The sequence below is a fragment of the Oncorhynchus tshawytscha genome, linkage group LG06, assembly GCF_018296145.1.
Source record: "Oncorhynchus tshawytscha isolate Ot180627B linkage group LG06, Otsh_v2.0, whole genome shotgun sequence".
In the NCBI taxonomy this organism is placed as follows: domain Eukaryota; kingdom Metazoa; phylum Chordata; class Actinopteri; order Salmoniformes; family Salmonidae; genus Oncorhynchus; species Oncorhynchus tshawytscha.
In genome coordinates this window covers 24192177-24212670 of record NC_056434.1, presented here as the reverse complement: position 1 = coordinate 24212670, position 20494 = coordinate 24192177, and the positions used below count along the sequence as shown (strand labels likewise).

The window sequence follows — 20494 nt, the reverse complement described above, 5'->3', positions numbered from 1 at the left end:
GTAAAGTGCCAAAATAAAGGAAAAACCAACATACATACTTCATTGGGCGTTGGGCCACCACAGGCCGCCAGAACAGCTTCAATGCGCCTTGGCATAGATTCTAGTGTCTGGAACTCTACTGGAGGGATACGATACCATTCTTCCATGAGAAATTCCATAATTTGGTGTTTTGTTGATGGTGGTGGAGAACACCGTCTCAGTCGCCGCTCCACAATCTCTCATAAGTGTTTAATTGGGTTGAGATCTGGTGAATGACACACACACACACACACACACACACACACACACACACACACACACACACACACACACACACTCCCTTTAAACCCCCTATGCTCCTCTGAGACCCCTCTTTCAAACTCATCGAGATTTCTTCTTCTAGCCATGTTAGCCAAATGAATGGGAAACTGGGGATTTGTTTACATGACCCTAACTAAGCATGATGCATGTTAATTGCTTAATTAACTTAGGAACCACACCTGTGTGGAAGCCCCTGCTTTCAATATACTTTGCATCCTTCATTTATTCAAGTGTTTCCTTGATCTGTATCTACCATTTACCTGACAGCATCTAAGGACAATGGGGCGGCAGCGCAGCCTAGTGGTTAGAGTGTTGGACTAGTAACCGAAAGGTTGCTGACAAGGAGCTGACAAGGTACAAATCTGTCGTTCTGCCCCTGAACGAAGGCAGTTAACCCAATGTTCCTAGACCGTCATTGAAAATAAGAATTTGTTCTTAACTGACTTGCCTAGTTAAATAAAGGTTCAATAAATAAAAAATAAACATGCGCCAATGAATGATCTCTGTTAGCAGAGGGAGCTGTTGTATCATGCTTTCACAAAAATATGCCTCACCTTTAAATGTGTCAGGTAGGTAGGTCTAAACAAGATCTCCAACAGGTCGATCTCCAAACAACTCTGAAAGTACATGCAATGTTCAAGTGTTCCACCGCAAACGGTCATAAATAAATCTCCCAAGTATCAGACACCGCAGGCTCCCAGCAACTACAGTATCTAATCAACGTAACATTGACATTGTCCCACCCATGGTTAGCAAATAGTTTCCCAATAACCTTCTCAATTAAATGTTAACTGCAAAGTTGGCTTACCTGGCAGAAGTATATCATGAGTAATAAGTATATCATTTGTTATTATTTGTTATTTGCTAAATTTGCCATGAAATGAGCAGCAGCTGTACAGAACCATTGCTAGACCAGCACATTAGATGGCACATTCCTCACTGGCTAGATGCGCAATTGAAAGATCAAATACGCAATTAAAGGGGAATTACACTAATTACACAAAATGTTTCCTTCTGGTGTGATTTAAGCATTGACATGGAATCAGAACATATACTTTCGTTATTTCTCTATGAACATTTGTAATTTTGAGTGAAAATAATAATTCTCAAACCAGGAAAAATAAAACAGGGAAATCATAATATGGGAAAATATAAAACAGAATTTGGAAAAAAATATAAAACACTTTATAGGCCCCCCCCTTATAGTTGTTTAATTAACCATTATTTTACCAGGTATATTGACAGAAAACAGTGCACTACTTTCTCTTGTACACCAAGGACCCAGGAAAGAGTTGCAGGGGAGAGGAGAAGAGAAGAATGTGCCTATTTGAAATCTAGAAAAAAATGTGTAGCTCACGACATGTTTCATATTTTAAAAGTAGCTGTCATGCTAGAACAGGTTGGAGACCCCTGGTATGCTGTACCAGCAAATTAGCCTACGTCTTCTTTTACAGTCAACATACCTTCTGTCCAGCGTACCACAACCAAACACCACCAAATCTATTTACAGCAAATAACAAAGAGTAAAATATGGGGCAAATAAGGACTAATTTAATAAAATGTAACATTTATTGCTAATAAATCAACAGGTCAAACAAAATCAATTCAGAAATCACCAGTACATCATCAGTTCACCATAATCAAATAAAATCATCTGGTTATTATTAGATAATTACATTGGGAAAATTAAGATTATTCCATTAGCATTGCCTACAGTAAGCATTCTTACTGTCATTTGTACAAAACAAAGTATAACAAAGCCAGATCTAGGTGAGAAAGTCAAATCAAGTGGTGGCACCAGACCACTATCATTTTAACCAAATTCATTTTTTTTCTACACCTATGAATAACAACATAACTTACATAGCAGGGGATTTGTTCACATTATACTGGGAGCCATATTGAAGTGTGACGACTGCATGGATAGCAAACTTCATAGCAGACTCACCTAAAAGTATCAGTCACAACATAATAAAGTAGAAAGATATTTATTTAAAAAATTTTATTTAACCTTTATTTAACTATATTTGAGGACATTCCACATTTAATTATGCCCTTCAGTTAAATAATGTCATTGATATTCAACACTATGGAAATGTTCCTTAAACAAAGAGCAGGGTGCATAAACTTTTTAATGACATAACAAAGTCATAACACTGTTTCATTTTTAACAATGCTGTGTCAAAACTGTTTTGCAGTGTAACAATGCTGTGTTGTGTGTAAAAGGTCACTCTATTCTTGATTAATGATCTTATGGCGTTAAACAAAGCCACTGACCAACACTCATTGCAAGGTTTCCCAGACACAGATTAAGTCTAAACCTTGTTCTATGGAGTACCTGTTTATATAAAATGATATACACACTAACAAAACCCATAAATCCACTTTCATAGACCACCAAACCATTACAAACACACAGGCATTCACACGCACACTGAGTTGCACCCTTTCTCACATGCACACTTGTACATGTGTTTTCATCTGGTGCTTCAAACTACAATACATTCTGAGCATAACTGGTTGTGATTGAGAGAGAGGGCTTATCATCAGTCTTCACTGACGGCTACAGTACAGCAGCTCCTTCTCAAACCCCGGTCGGGAATAACATCATGCCACGGAGCTGGGCTTCATCTCTGGCTCCGGTATGTGTAGGTTGGAAATCAATGTGATTTAAGATATATCCCACTGCCTAACTCTTTCATTCCTTCCCCAAACACTAACCATTATTTCAGTACTCTATAGAACATTACAACAATGACATAAAGAAAGATTAGAATTGAGAAAATAAAACAACATAACCATTAGTCTCTGTAAACATAAACCAAAGCAGATCTACATCTCGGTGACATGCATTAACCCAGGGGTCCCCAATTGCATTCAGCCTTGGGCTGATATTTCCTTGAGTGGATGGTCAGGGGGGCAGGAATAACTGATCGCAAGAATCCCAAACAGATATAGTATTTGACAAAAACAGACTCATCAGATATAGTATTTGACAAAAACAGAATCATTTCAAACCTTGATTACACTGGGATACGATCACATATGCCTCTCTATTTATTAGTGTAAATACTTGGGCATGGATTTCCTAAATTAAAATCATTTTTAGCTGATTTCCTGGTGATTTGATAGTATTTTATGTTCCGTGGATCACCTATTGGGGAACTTTGCATTAACCCCTAACCAATACTGGCCTCCAAGCTCTTTTTCCAGTTCTATTTCCCTTAGGGGATGGATATTGACACCCTCCTGTTGGTGAATAGTTGCATTGTTCTCATTCCCACAAATACATTTCAGTGTGATTTGGTCTCTGAAAATATGATCTACTCATTGTTTGTCAGTTTTGGAAGGGAGCCAGCTGAAGTGATATCGTTCACGGGGAGTCAGAAGGTCCACGTCAAGTTTCTTCTGTTCTTTCTCACTGTCAACGGTCCTATACCCCAGCAAAGACATGGCGCCCTTACACACCTCCTGGATGTTCCTTACCTTGTCATGGGGCAAAGTAGTACGCCAAGCCTGAGAGACGTCTGCTGCGTTGCGGGAGGTGATTTGGAAGGCCTCCTTCTTGGTGCCCTTGCCCTTACCGTGGGTGACCTTATAGATCCACTCCTGTAGTGACTGTGTCATCTCCAGCCCCACAAACTGATACATACTGTCAATCTCTGTCAAGGGGTCTCTCACCATGTCCTCGTAGCGTACCATCTTGTAACGTCCACGTAGAAAGTCTGGAGGTTTGAGCATGGCCCTCTCGTGGATGCGGATGTGGCTGCGGCATATCTCCTGCATGACGCGATACTGTGTGTCATCCACCTTGGTGTTGCCTTGCTCCAGGACCAGGGCATTATCCTTCACTAGGGCTTTGGCTGACTGCTCCCTGGAGCGTGCCACGGCCCGCGGGTCTCTCACCAGGTGGATGATGCGCAGGTCCAGAGTGGGGTCCTGCAGGAGAGGGTACAGGGAGTCTAGCTCAAAGAAGCGCACCTCTTTGAGCACCACATGGCTATAGGTCCGACAGGCCTCTTCTGCCCCCTGCAGGCCAGGCCTGTCACACTTCTGCTTGCACTCTGTCTCGTTGCTGAAGAGGTGGCGGGGTGTGAGCTGGCAGGCAGGGGGAGAGCACAGGGCACGGCTGTGGCTCCACATAAAGAGGGCTGACATGTTGTGCTGGGCGGGAGTGTAGGCATCCATGACAGACATGTCACACTGGAAGACGCTGCGCATCAGGTCTCTCACCGCCATGCGCAGTGCCCGGGCTCCAGGCATCTGCAGAGTGGTCCACACATGCCACGATGGCTCCATCAGGTAGAAGACAGACGGGTGCTGGCTGAACACCTGGCCCAGGAAGGAGGATCCAGACCGCCATGAGGACAGCAGGAGCACGTGGACCTTGCCCTGGGAAGGAGGGCTACCACAAGGGAGCTGGACATACCATCCAAACAGCAGCACCACAGCCACTCCCTGAAGAAGCAGCAGGAACACCATGGTCGGTGGCGTCAGTCTGAAGCGCGGCATGCCGGAGACTCTCTGTGTGAGCTGCTGGGAAGGTGCTATAGGAGGGTAGGAGGGTGAGAGGGCACAAGAGAGAGAGAGAGAGAGAGAGAGAGAGAGAGAGAGAGAATAAGGAGAGGCATATTAAGAGTTTCATTCCAAAATGCTATGTAAACACATCTTCAGAAATGTTGGTAAATTTGTTTTTATTGTTAAAAAAAAATATGAAAGAGATGTGTTTTTCACGAATCATGGCATAGAGTTGTTTAATTAAAGACATGTATTTGTTTAAAATCTATCACTTGATGGTTTCATTTCAGAGAGACAAATAATCATGTTCTTAGCAAAATGCTATATATCTGCTTCACTGAGAAATAAGTTGTACTGCTACGTTTTATAGAGTGAATCAAATAATGTCACAAATAATTTCGTTTTTTATAAAGGAATGTACAAATGAAACATTTGTGACATCAATATTTAAAAAATATTTGTTTTATATAATTCAATACACTAATATGAGAACTGTATGTAAAACATTTACATTTGACATTTACATCTGACATTTCAGTCTTTTAGCAGATTCTCTTATCCAGATTGACTTAGAGTAAGTGCATTTATCTTAAGACAGTGGTTACCAACAGGATAATCGCGATCGACTGGTCGATCTTCAAGGTATTCCTAGTCGCTCACCAAACACTTCTGTAGAAAAGCCAATGAAAAAGCCATGCGCTGCTTTTTAAAATTTGTATTAATCTTTCGCTGTTGGTAGTAAGTGCACTTGATTCAGAAGTCCTGCATGCCAGTTAGGCAGGGTTCCCATTTTAAACCATTTAATTTGTCTGGACGTACAAACTCTACCTACCCAGCGGAACTTAATAGATAAATCAAGTATACCTACTGCGCTGGCCAATCGGAAAGCTCAAATGACCGTTCCTACATTGCCAGTGTACCACAACCCTGCAGTAAAATTTGATACTAGCCTAATAGCCTTTATTTTTGAAGTTTATTTTGTAATTTTATTTTTACTCCCAATTTCGTGATATCATATTGATAGTTACAGTCTTGTCCCATCGCTGCAACTCCCGTTCGGACTCGGGAGAGGTGTAGGTCGAGAGCCATGCGTCCCCCGAAACACATACCCGCCAAGCCGCACTGCTTCTTGACACACTGCTCGCTTAACCCGGTAGCCAGGAGGAAACACCGTACAGTTGGCTATCGAAGTCAGCGTGCATGTGCCCGGCACGCCACAAGGTGTCGCTAGAGTGGGATGGGACAAGGACATCGCAGCCAGCCAAACCCTCCTTTAACCCAGACGATGCTGGGACAATTGTGCACTGCCTCAATTGTGCACCGTCTCCCTGTTGTGCACCGTCTCCACCATCTTCCGGTGCACCATCTCCCTGTTGTGCACCGTCTCCACCATCTCCCGGTGCACCGTCTCCCTCTAGCACTGCGATGCAGTGCCTTAGATGTGTGCGCCACTTGGGAGGCCCCAGAATTCATGAAGTTTAAAACCATGACCAAAGAGACACTGTTAAAGAATACAGCAAAGAGCATAGAAGGGATGCTGAAAAATCTGAATAAAACAATAATTAAAAAATGCTTTTTAGAAGAAAATTTTTTTTAAAAGTTTTTATTCAGCACTGTCAACACTTTTACAAAATGTGCTTCTCCCTTCCTCCACTTGTGCTGCAGCTGCAATGAATGAGTAGCCACATGTGTTGATAGGCCTGAGTTTCTGTTTTTATTATTAGCAGCGCGTTTGAGTCTATTTTAATATAGAGGAATATTTCACTTTCTCTGGTCATGGAAACAATATTAATTTGTGCATGAGACAGAAATAATGCAATACAACTCGATTTTCGCCATCAGGTGGAAGACTGTCCCATACAGGGGTGTATTTATTCTGCCGATTCTGTTGCTAAACAAAGTGGGATTAAAATGGATTTAGTTGTCATTGATCTACACAAAATACTCCATAGTGAGAATAAAATTCTACAAATAAAAATGCATAACTAAAATATAGTTGTTGCAAAAGTACTCACACATTTTGTTTACGCAAGCCTAAAATAGTTCAGGAGTAAGATTTGGCTTAACAAATCACATCAGTTACATGAACAAAGTTTGTGGTCATATGCACATCCTAATGTGTTGGGCTAATAAAGAATACCTGTAAAGAACAGGAAGTCTGCAATTCACCGCTTTATTGATGACGTTTCGATCCGAACCAGATCTTCATAAAGTCAAACAGATTGTGTGGTCACATCCAAAATCTACACATTTCTCCTCACATGACCATTACGCACATGACGCATGGTGGGTGTGGAAACAATTAAATTCACTTTTGCGCATAGTCCATCATAATTAATCACAAAAGGTACATATGGTCATAAAGCATTATATACATTTATACAACGGGTGGGTCTAATCCTGAATGCTGATTGGTTAAAACCGCATTCCAGTCAGTGTCTATTCCACAAGTTACCACCGGCTAAATCTGTGACTTTAAAATTCCTATTTACACTGTTCAATCTCAATGCGCAATCCACTGTCATCAGCACAGCCAGGCAATATTTTACTTGATCTCCACTATTAAAAACATCTAGACATTATCCCACATTTCTTTTAGACTAACATTTAGTTTTCAACAGCGGAGATTTGTATAAACCTTGCGGTCTCTCTCCGACATTTGCAACATTGTTTCAATATTCCAATTCGATCTCCAGCTGTCCCATAGTAATGAACGTGTCTGGAATCGGTACGAAACAGAAAGGCAGGCAGCATTTCTCAGCCAGTCGAAGTCATGAATCACTTGGCATCCTTTTTTAGTTAAAAAAAACAAAGTGCAGCTAGTTTGTATTCTTTCCAGCAACAGTTCGAAGTGATTGTGTTAGCTGTGTTGCTGGATAGCTCCTCTGAACAACAGTGTCCTGACGAGAGAGGACATTTTCTATGCCAGGCGAAATTGTGCCTCATTGTTATGGATATATCCAAATAAATGTTTATAGAAAACAGCTTAAACAAATGCAGTTACAGTTGTTATTTTGGCTGCACTGTTTGACGTGACTGTAAATTAGCCATAGTTGACTAGCTAGCAAGCAAGGGATAAGAATTTTGCCTTGCCAGAATAGCAATGGAACATTTAGGATGAACGAGTGGGTTTCGTCCATAGACACAGAATAAAAAGACAACGACTGGGTCGCTTCTCTGGCAACCAAACTGATAGAACAAACGACCAGTTGGCGTGGGTAGCAACCAGAGATTTATGTCGGGACTATACCTTGTGGAAGGATGAAATAGTATGAATAAATTCATCAAAATAATTTTTAAAATAAAAATCATTATTTGAATATGTTGGTAACCCATTGTATAAAAGTGATAATGCCCTCGAAGCCTGTGTTTGGAGGATATATTCAGGCAACATTCGCACTGAGCTAAAGGGTAGAGCTGCCGCTTTCAAGGTGCGGGACTCTAACCCGGAAGCTTACAAGAAATCCTGCTATGCCCTGCGATGAACCATCAATACAGGGCTAAGATTGAATCATACTACACCGGCTCCGACGCTCGTCTTATGTGGCAGGGCTTGCAAACTATTACAGACTACAAAGGGATGCACAGCTGCGAGCTGCCCAGTGACACAAGCTGTTAGGAAAATTATGATTAAATGACTGAACAATATTCTCATTTTAAATAGAACTGTAACTAAGTAAACTTATACTCTGTTTTATTATATCTGATTAACAATATGAGTTCATAAGAAGGGATTGTGTGACACGGACAAGGAGTAATTAAAGTAAATGAACACCATTCCAACGAGGAAGAAAGGAATGGGTTGTGGATTAAGTAAACAGATAAGGTAGTTAAGCTATGATTGAACCGACGAAACTGAGCTCTGGGGTGTTTTAGATAAGGCAGTGAGTGCATTCCTAGGTTTTCTGTTAGTTAGAACTGTCAGCTAAGTGGTGATCGATAATGGTGAGGAGTCAAAAGTTAATTCAGTTTTGTTGTGTGTCCTGTGTATGTGCTAGGGGGTCAGAATGAACTTTGAATGAACTTTTAAAGTTCCCTTTGTCTCGGTCGAGAGGAGGAGATTCACTTTAGAAGCAATGAAATGACGTCATGTTATTGTATATAAACTGTTGCTCGTGGTAACGTGGTAGCGCGCTCCGAGAATAAATTATGTTACCTATTATTGATAAGACTGGTCTCCGTCTATTTTATGCAAACAAGAATCTTACAAATTCTCATAAAATAGATTTAAGGGAATTCAATTAATGAAAACATATTGGAATAACAAATTAATAAATAATAAATGAATTCCCTTAATCTATTTTATGAGAATTTGTAAGATTCTTGTCTGCATAAAATAGACGGAGACCTAGTCTTTTCAATAATAGGTAACAGAATTTATTCTCGGAGCGCGCTGCCACGTTACCACGAGCAACAGTGGTAAATTACAGTAACACAAGCCTACCAGACGAGCTAAATAATTTCTATGTTCGCTTCGAGGCAAGCAACACTGATGCATGCATGAGAGCATTGGCTGTTCCGTATGACTGTGTGATCATGCTCTCCATAGTCGACGTGAGTAAAACATACACAAGGCTGCGGGGCCAGACGGATTACAAGGACGTGTGATCCGGGCATGTGCTAAACCAACTGGCAGGTGTCTTCACTGACATTTTCAACATGTCCCTGATTGAGTCTGCAATACCAACATGTTTCAAGCAGACCACCATAGTCCCTGTGCCCAAGAACACAAAGGCAACCTGCCTAAATGACTACAGACCCGTAGCACTCACGTCCGTAGCTATGAAGTGCTTTGAAAGGTTGGTACGGGCTCACATCAACACCATTATCCCAGAAACCCTAGACCCACTCCAATTTGCATACCGCCCAGATCCACAGATGATGCAATCTCTATTGCACTCCACAAAGCCCTTTCACACCTGGACAAAAGGAACACTTATGTGAGAATGCAATTCATTGACTGCAGCTCAGCGTTCAACACCATTGTACCCTCAAAGCTCATCACTAAGCTAAGGATCCTGGGACAAAACACCTCCCTCTGCAACTGGATCCTGGAATTCCTGACGGTCCGCCCCCAGGTGGTGAGGGTAGGTAGCAACACATTTGCCAGGCTGATCCTCAACACTGGAGCTCCACAGGGGTAAGTGCTCAGTCCTCTCCTGTACTCCCTGTTCACCCACGACTGCATGACCAGGCACGACTCCAACACCATCATTAAGTTTGCAGACGACACAACAGTGGTAGGCCTGATCACAGACAACGATGAGACAGCCCTTAGGGAGGAGGTCAGAGACCTGGCGTTGTGGTGCCAGAATAACAACCTATCCCTCAACGTAACCAAGACTAAGGAGATGATTGTGGACTACAGGAAAAGGAGGACCGAGCATGCCCCCCTTCTCATCGACGGGGCTGTAGGGGAGCAGGTTGAGAGTTTCAAGTTCACATCAACAACAAACTAGAATGATCGAAACACACCAAGACAGTCGTGAAGAGGGAACGACAAAGCCTATTCCCCCACAGGAAACTAAAAAGATTTGTCATGGGTCCTGAGATCCTCAAAAGGTTCTACAGCTGCAATATCGAGAGCAACTGGTTGCATCACTGCCTGGTACGGCAATTACTCTGCCTCTGACCGCAAGGCACTACAGAGGGTAGTGCGTCCGGCACAATACATCACTGGGGCCAAGCTGCCTGCCATCCAGGACCTCTACCCCAGGCGGTGTCAGAGGAAGGCCCTAAAAATTGTCAAAGATCCCAGCCACCCCAGTCAGACTGTTCTCTCTACTACCGCATGGCAAGCGGTACCGGAGTGCCAAGTCTAGGACAAAAAGGCTTCTCAACAGTTTTTACCCCCAAGCCATAAGACTCCTGAACAGGTAATCAAATGGCTAAGCGGATTTCCATTGTGTGCCCCCCCAAACCCCCCCTCTAACCCTCTTTTTACGCTGCTGCTACTCTGTTTATCATATATGCATAGTCACTTTAACTATACATTCATGTACATTCTACCTCAGTTGGGCCGACCAACCAGTGCTCCCGCACATTGGCTAACCGGGCTATCTGCATTGTGTCCTGCCACCCACCACCCCCTCTTTTACACTACTGCTACTCTCTGTTGATCATATATGCGTAGTCACTTTAACCATATCTACATGTACATACTACCTCAAACTAACCGGTGTCTGTATGTAGTCTCGCTACTGTATATAGCCTTTCTCTACTTACCTATTGCTCACCTAACACCTTTTTTGCACTATTGGTTAGAGCCTGTAAGTAAGCATTTCACTGTAAGGTATTGTAGGTGTTGTATTCAGCGCACGTGACAAATAAACTTTGATTTGATATTGGCACGATTTGCACAAACACTGGCTTCTCAGGCATTATCACTTAAACAAAATCAGGCAGAGTTAAAACCTACAGTAGACAACATTAAAAAAAGATGACATTAGAAATGGTTGGAATACCCGCCCATTACACGCAGGCCGTGCGGTGGTCGTAGATAAAATTACAGTGACCTATTACAATGACTACTTGTGTACCTCTAATAATTTCATATCAATATATACAAAATGAACAAGTGGAGACCTGGATGGCAAGACAAATCAATGTGACATTCAGTACCAGTCAAAAGTGTGGACACACCTACTCATTCAAGAGTTTCTTTACTTTTCCTATTTTCTACATTGTAGAATAATAGTGAAAACATCAAAACTATGAAATAATATATCAAAATACATTTTATATTTGAGATTCTTCAAAGTAGCCACCCTTTGCCTTGACAGCTTTGCACAATCTTGGCATTCTCTCAACCAGCTTCATGAGGTAGTCACCTGGAATGCATTTCAATTAACAGTGTGCCTTGACAGTGTGCCTTGTTAAAAGTTACTTTCATTTATTGTGTTTCTTTCCTTCTTAATGCGTTTGAGCCAATCAGTTGTGACAAGGTGGCGGTTTCGGCGCCATGATCTTGGTAAGGCAGGGTATACATATACAAAGACACACCACCAGTCCACGTGAAGGGTTAACACGGTAAAAAAAAGGATCATGTACCGGCACCGTTCCTGATACACAAAACTCAAACAAAATAAATACGCCGTCATCAGTGGATGGTCCTCCACTCTTGGTCTTTGGGGTTCACTCCGTGTTGAAATCTTCAGTTCCTTTATTCTGGTAAACATCCTTCTCCACCGTATGCTCAGTGTCTCCAATAGTCTCCTCCTCGTTTGCATGCCGGGGTCAAAGGAAAGACAAAGAAAGCAAACCCAGGGCGCGGTTAAGTAGAGGCCCTGATTGGTTTCACCTGTCTGCCGTTTAGTCTCTAATTACAACTGGAGACAGGTGTGGCTGTTCTGCTGCAGTCTGGCAGTTTCCCCTGAGCTGTCCATGGTCCTGCCTCTGGGGAATACTTCCCATTGCTGTCCGTGGTCCTGGCAGCCAGAAATCCCAGAAACCTCGCAGGCACATACTGTCCATCCACCACACAACCCCTGAAACCGCTACATACCTTTCCCCCCAGCATTGACCCTGTGGTCAGAGCGGTCAAAGAAAACATGGCATGCATACGGGACATGGCATCTGCATTACCATGTGTAGAACCCAAAACGGTGGACACTCCGATAGTGGAACGGCTGGAGGCTGAGGAACCACTGGGTGATCAGGGCGTTAGTGTGCTTATTCTGCTTCATCCAGGTAAGGGGAGCGTGATCGGTCATCAACACAAACTTGCGGCCCAAAACATAATAGTTAAAAAACTCAAGAGCCCATTTGATTGCCAAACACTCTTTTTCCACTGTTGCATATTTGGTTTTGTGGGGGATCAACTTATGGCTAATGTACAGCACAGGATGTTCCTCTTCCTGCGAGATTACAGCTCCAATTCCAGTGTCCGATGTATCTGTCTCTACAATCAGAGGTTTCGAGAAATCCGGTGAACACAACACAGGGGCAGTGCATAAAGCCGTTTTCAGTTTCTGGAATGCCTCTTCGGCCGCAGGGTTCCACTGTACCATGGTAGGTTTGGCCTTCCGGGTCAGGTCATACAGGGGTCCTGCAATGATTGCATAATCTTGGATGAAATGTGTGTAATCACCGGTTATTCCCAGGAAGGTACCCCAGGTACCTCGAGGCTAATCCTGGATCACAGCGACCTTCTTCTCTTGTGGTTTGATCAACCCTCGCCCTATGGAATAGCCCAGATACTTTGCTTCACATACCCCCAACGTGCATTTCTTTGGGTTGGCTGTTGAGTCCTGCTTGCCGAAGGGCGTCGAGGACCGCTGTTAAATGGATTAGGTGCTCCTCCCACATGTGACTGTGGATTATCACATTGTCCAGGTAGGCTGCAGCATAGGATTGATGTGGCCGCAAAATGCGGTCCATCAGCCTTTGAAACGTGGCGGGGGCTCCATGAAGTCCTAAGGCCAGTCACACATATTGGAACAGCCCGTCTGGATAGGAGAATGCTGTCTTCTAACGAGCTGCCAGGGTCAGAGTTAAGGTTTTTGGTGGACCCGTATCCCCAGAGGTGTGATGATGTCATGATGGATTTGATTGGCGTGTCCTGGTAAGGAAAAAAATACAATATATTTTTCAAAACCAACTAACGTAACTGAGACAGCAATACCTCTCCAAGGGTAATCTCCTCCAGCAGGTTCTCGGAAGAGGAAGTGGCCGAAAGTACTGATGTCTGTGTGTTTGTCCCTCCCCAACAGTGCCTATTGACTCACCCACTTTTTTAAAAGGTTAATATGATACACCTGTTCTGGCTTCCTTCTCCCTGGCTGACGGATAAGGTAGTTCACAGCCTCAGTTTCTGCAGCACCTCGTAGGGACCCCACCATGTGGCCAGGAATTTACATACCGTCATGGGTACTAACACCATAACCCGATCCCCTGGGGGCGAACTCTCGGGGTTGAGTGGGACGGTTATACACTCGACTCTGGGCTTCTTGGGCCTGCTGTAAATGTTCCTTCACAATAGGCATTACCAACGCGTTTATGCTTTCTCTCATGTCTTCAATGTGTTCTATGACCGTGTTGTGGGGGCTGGACTGTTGTTCCCAGTTCTCCTTCATCACATTTAACAATCCCTTGGGCCTGTGGGAAAACAATAGCTCAAATGGGGAAAAACCAATGGATGCCAGGGGTACCTCACTTATGGCGAACATCAACAACGGGAAGAACTGGTCCCAGTTTTGCCCATCCCGCTCAATGGTCCGTCTGAGCATGGATTTCAGGGTTCTATTGAATCTCTCGACTAGGCCGTCAGTCTGGGGGTGATATACAAATGTGCGCAAGTGATTTGAAGTAATTTACATAAATCTTTCATCACCTTGGACATCAACACCATACCTTGGTCTGTCAGGATCTCTCAAGGTAAACCTACCCTGGAAAACATCTGTAGCAGCTCTCTGGAGATGCTCTTGGTGTTGGCACTATGCAGGGGATAGCCTCGGGATACCTGGTGGCATAATCAACTGTGACCAGTATATGTTGAAACCCTTTTGCCGACCGTGGTAAGTGTCCACTTAAATCCATAGCAATTATATCCAATGGCGTATCTATCAGAGGCAACGGGATTAAAGGATTTAGTAAATCCGGGAGGGGTGAGGTTCTCTGACAATCAGGACACCCCTGATAATACCTTACCATATCCGCATACACCCCCGGCTAGAAGAAACATTGTAACACCCATTCTTGTGTATTCCCTCTCTGTAAATGTCCTCCCAACAAGTGGCTATGGGCCAGGTTCAGCACTGTACACCAAAACGGGGTAGGAACCAACAGCTGCTCCACGGTGATGTCATGGGACTTAGTGTCCTGGTATATAAGAGATGGTTGCTCATTGAAAAATGGGGAAAGGTGAGGACATGAGCAGGATTTACAGGTACCCCATTGATTACCTTGACATTCTGTCTGGCTTTCTGTAGTGTGGGGTCTTCCAGCTGAGCAGTACCAAACCTTCCCCTATACTGTGCTAACTCAGGAGGGAACATGTTATATGCATCAGAATTTCCAAGCCCTTCGGCCTGCGCTTCCTGTTCCTCCCCTTCCACCATTTCTGGCCCATTTATCCTCACTGGGTTTCCTGCCTCTTCATCATTTCATTCCCCTTCTTCTCCCAGGAGAACTCAAGTGTTGGCTACGGAAGTTGGCAGGTAAGTAGCAACTTGCTAATTTTCTTTTCTTAGGTCAGGGAGTTGTTTGGTAGCAGTTTCATTTTCTTTTCACCAGAAAATGTGAAGGATGCCTGGCATGCCCTATTACTGGCACAGCCAGCTCCTTTGTCCTGTAGTCCGTTCCTTAATTCTTGAAATATGGACAGCCGTTACCCAGTAGCACGGGGTATGGTAGGTTCTCAACCAAACCTAGGTTACTTCGGAACTGCCCTCTGGTGGTGTTAATCTCTAAATCTGCGGTTGGGTAGGTTTTGGTGTCCCCGTGTACACAGGTGATGTCCATGGTTGGAGTGGTAGTTCTTTGTGGCTGGGTTAATAGTGAAGGCATGATGAGGGAGACCAAGCTCTGGGAGTCTAGAAGAGCATCAACTTGGACCTGTACCCGACTGAGGTGCGGTGGGTGGCGGAGGGCTTGGACACGGGTGAGATGTCTTCCTTCCTCCTTCTTTGAGGCCTCCCTTTCCGGGGGGAGGGGGGTTCTGTCCAGCTGACTGGGTTTGAGCAGTTCTTCAGTTGCTCGACATCACTGAACAAGGTAAACCACTCCGTCCGCTGTGGTGGGACTGCCCAGGCTGACAACCGTTAACTTGTAAGGTAAGGCAGGGATGTAGTGATCAATAGTGATTCTTTCCATGATGTCCCCAGCACTGAGGGTTGCGGGCTGTAGCCATTTTTTTGCCAGGTGGACCAGGTCAAACTTTAAATGCGCAGCCACAAGGTTTCTCTGATCAATAGTCCTGATATTACTCCTGTGTTCTCCTGTCCTGCTATGCATTGTAAGAGCTTGTTTAATTTCTCCTACATAGCATAAACCAGAAATACATTTGATAAGTTATACCACATTTTTTATAGAACACTTGATGAAACCCTGAATCTGAATGGCCTTGTCTGTAATGAGGTGATTGAACATTGTGCTGTGATAGCTGTGCTGTTGTGCTGTGATGTTTGGACAGCCATGCTGGTTAAGCGTATTGGGGTGATTGAACATTTGTTCAAGTTACACTGGGTACATCTGTCACATCTGTAATTACCGTCCGACATTGTCTAGGAAGGTGCTACATGGTAGCCGTGGAAGATCAGACCTCACCACCATTTGACTGATGTTGGGGCCGCGTCTGAAGACTACCTGCTTGGTTTATTGTTACTGTAATTTAATTATACCAATGTGTTTTCATTCATTGAATTCCCTTAATCTATTTCATGAGAATTTGTAAGATTCTTGTTTGCATAAAATAGACGGAGACCAGTCTTATCAATAATAGGTAACAGAATGTATTCTCGGAGCGCGCTACCACGTTACCACGAGCAACAGTTTATATACAATAACATGACGTAATTTCATTGCTTAACAGAATCCCCTCCTCTCGACCGGGTCAAAGTGAGGTTAAAAGTTCAATCTAACTTACTAACACACTCCCAGGTCACACAACATAATTGAATTAACTTTTGACCCCTCAACATTATCGATCACAGCTGACAGTTCTAATTAACAGAAAACCTAGGAATGCACTCACTTCCTTATCTAAAACACCCCAGAGCTCAGTTTCGTCGGTTCAACCATAGGTTAACTACCTTATCTGTTTACTTAATCCACAAACCATTTCTTTCTTCCTCGTTGGAATGGTATTCATTAACTTGAATTACTCCTTGTCCCTGTCACACAATCCCTTCTTATGAACTCATATTGTTAATCAGACATTATAAAACAGAGTATAAGTTTACTTAGTTACAGTTCTATTTGAAATATGGATATTGTTTATTCATAATAATTCTAACATTTATTTACAAGTATTTTCCAGTTGTAGGTCAGTGCTCAATATGTTTGCCTAGTGGGGAGTATTGAAAAAAGCATTGGACTCGTTGGTCAGGGGGGTGGGGTGGTCAGTGCTCAAACTGTTTGCCTAGTGGGGAGTATTGAAAAAAGCATTGGACTCGTTGGTCAGGGGGGCGGGGTGGTTTGAGAGTAAAACTCACATCCGGGGTCATATTTTTGTAACGGACCCGTGCATCATGCAGCCAATCCTCTGGTTAACCCCACTGTCTAACGCGCCAATCCAGACAGTGAGCATTTTTGTCATAGTCACTCTGTTCAACAGATCCTGCGTATGTGACTGTATTGGCTGATAGGGAAGCTCTTTTTCAGGGGTGTATATTGTATATTGTTATCTGAAGCTATCTCCGCATAACAGGGAATTCTCATTCGTTGGCTTCCTGTATAGATCCGTGCTAAAGCAACCCCCTCCCTCTTTATCAAAATGTCCATAAAACTTGTTTCATGCACATAAAAGGTGAGAGTGAATTTCAGATGTTCTCTGCTTGTATTGATGAAGGAGTGAAATGTATGAAGTTCCTGTGCTGTGCCCTGGAATAGAAGGAATATGTCATCAATGAACACTGGCGTAGCACTCACCCCCGCAAGGCGATGGGTGAGTGCTACGAGCCCCCCGGGGGGCCCACGAGCCCCCTGGAGGTTAGGCCCCCCAGATAGTATATGTACACATCAAAACTGCGAAGGACCTCCGCGTTAATCTGGACCGTGATGTCTCTTTTGACAAACATATCATATTGTTATCAAATTACTCCAGTACTAGTCTCTATACACTGGCTTCCTGTTAAGGCTAGGGCTGATTTCAAGGTTTTACTGCTAACCTACAAAGCATTATATGGGCGTGCTCCTACCTATCTATCTGATTTGGTCCTGCCGTACATACTTACACGTATGCTATGGTCACAAGACACAGGCCTCCTTATTGTTTCTAAGCAAACAGGCGGAGGCAGGGCTTTCTCCTATAGAGCTCAATTTTTATGGAATGGTCTGCCTATCCATGTGAGACGCAGACTCGGTCTAAACCTTTAAGTCTTTACTGAAGACTCATCTCTTCAGTATATCTTATGATTGAGTGTAGTCTGGCCCAGAGGTGCGAATGTGAACAGCAAGGCACTGGAGAGATGAACCGCCCTTGCTGTTTGCCTGGTGGGCTCCTCTCTCTCCACTGGGAGAGATTCTATGCCTCCCACCCTATTACGGGGGCTGAGTCATTGGCTTAATAGTGCTCCTCCATGCCGTCACTAGGAGGGGTACGTCACTTTTGTGGGTTGAGTCACTGACGTGATCTTCCTGTCCGGTTTTGTGCCCCCAAGGGCTTGTGTGGTGGAGGAGATCTTCGAAGGCTACACTCAGCCTTGTCTCAGGGTAGTACGTTCGTGGTCTGTTGATGTCCCTTTAGTGTTGTGGGGTCTGCACTTTGGCAAAGTGGGTGTCTTATCTGGTGTCCTGTGTGAATTTAAGTATGCTCCCTCAAATTCTCTCTCTCCCTCCACTACCGGAGGACCTGAGCCATAGGACCATGCCTAAGGATTAACTGGCCTGATGACTCCTACCTGTCCCCAGTTCACCTGTTCGTGCTGCTGCTCCAGTTTCAACAGTTCTGCCTGCGGCTATGGAACACTGACCTGCTCACCAGATGTGTTACCTTGTCCCAGACCTGCTGATTTCGACCCTCTCTCTCTACCGCACCTAGATGCCTACTGGATAACTTATTTGTATTGCTTTTAATCTTTTCAATTAATTTATCTTATTAACACTTTGTTCTAGCTAGCTATTTGTGTAGGTAGCTATCAAGTAAACACAATAATCGGCTATAAAAAGCCAACTGATATTTACTCCTGAGGTACTGACCTGTTGCACCCTCTTACAACCACTGATTATCATTCGACCCTGCTGGTCATCTATGAACGTGTGAACATCTTGAAGAACAATCTGGCCTTAATGGCCATGTACTCATAATCTCCACCAGGCACAGCCAGAAGAGGACTGGCCACCCCTCAGATCCTGGATCCTCTCTAGGTTTCTTCCTAGGTTTTTGCCTTTCTAGTGAGTTTTTCCTAGCCACTGTGCTTCTACATCTGCATTGCTTACTGTTTGGGGTTGAAGTCTGGGTTTCTGTATAGCACTGTGTGACATCTACTGATTTTGATTGATTGATGTAATATATAGGCCTAGTGCCTAACACCTTGATCAGACCGACAGCGTCATTGTGTTTTGGTACACCAGAAGTACATTCATTTCCAATGGAACACTGCATTAGCCTTGCATTGCAGAGGCAGTTGCAGTGTGTTCTGTGTGGTGCATACGTATACATCAAATTGTATGTGTAGACTTGACAGAAATAGTAACAAAACGTAAATGTATGTGTCCAACTGGCCACCCCTCAGACTGGCCACCCCTCAGAGCCTGGTTCCTCTCCAGGTTTCTTCATAGGTTCCTGCATTTCTAGTGAGATTTTCCTAGCCACTGTGCTTCTACATCTGCTTTGCCTGCTGTTTGGGGTTTTAGGCTGAGTTTCTGTATAAGCACTATGTGACATCTGCTGATCTAAAAGGTGCTTTATAAATACATTTGAATTGATGGTACAAACTTTGATTGAGTTAATTTAAAAAATGATGTGTGCTCCTGACACCTAAAAAAAAAATAGCACTACACCACTGCACATTTCTACAAAAAATGTTGGATTGCATAATGAAAAAAAGTTTGACTGTAGAATGTATTATGCAGCATTGATGCAATGACGTTGTCGGTCTGGTCGAGGCTATGCCTGTAAATGGGGCAAGGGGTACAGGTCCCAAAATCAATGGGCAAAGGCATGCTACAAAGTTTCTTCATCGAACAGTTAAAACTAATGAATAGTCTACATTTAGGACATGTTAACATCATTTCTATGGTATATATACGCCTATATAATAATACATGTACTGTATATATGTATTCATACATAATACATAACATACATAATAAAACATAATTATTCTTTAGATAGGCCTATGTATTCTTTAGACTCGAATACATTTTTTAAAAGTAATGTGCTGAAATTGAATGGAACACTCACCTACATTAGCCTAAATTAAACAGTCTGTAGGGGTGCAATCCTTAGTTTCGGGCTATCCAATATCATACAGAACTACATACCAGACAACAGTGGACAAACACTGTTACAAACAGCGATCAGTAACCGTGATCCACAGATACATAAAACAATGTCGCTAAAAAGAGTTTTTGTCGGAGCTGGTCAGTCCCAGTAGTTCGTTTTTGCATGAATACTTTACCTTCTCCGCTGTGTTGCTGGGCGACGAGACCGTAATGAGTGAGGAGAGCTCTAAAACTAACTGTTGTATTACATTCACCGTCTTTAGGCAAACATCCCCTGCCTTCAGAGTGTTAGTTTGCGTAGCCTACAAAGAGTTTTGAGACGTGGCCATGAGAGCTGCGCCTGGCAGTGCAGACTGGTCTCATAGACGTAGCATAGTAAATGTAAATCCGGGATACAGCCATGTGTATGGGATGTTACGTTTGGTATGGTTATTTAAGATAGAAGGTTACTTAAAATAGGGTGGTTGGTCAAAGTAGATGGGTGGGCGTATAATGTAAACATCTAGCAAACCAAAAATTGTGTGTTCAAATCTCATCACGGACAACTTTAGCATTTTAGCTACTTTGAAAT

General features: G+C 43.4%; 1 protein-coding gene across 1 annotated transcript; it reads right to left on the bottom strand.

The window, feature by feature from the left end:
• Window positions 1–1855: 1855 nt before the first annotated feature.
• On the bottom strand, window positions 1856–20494 carry chst6 (carbohydrate sulfotransferase 6). The gene is made up of 2 exons (XM_024423394.1): window positions 20100–20494; window positions 1856–4847 (listed from the first exon to the last, which is right to left on the bottom strand). Exon 2 carries the CDS (start codon window positions 4810–4812, stop codon window positions 3628–3630), a length of 1185 nt encoding a protein of 394 aa, XP_024279162.1. The 5' UTR covers window positions 4813–4847; window positions 20100–20494; the 3' UTR covers window positions 1856–3627.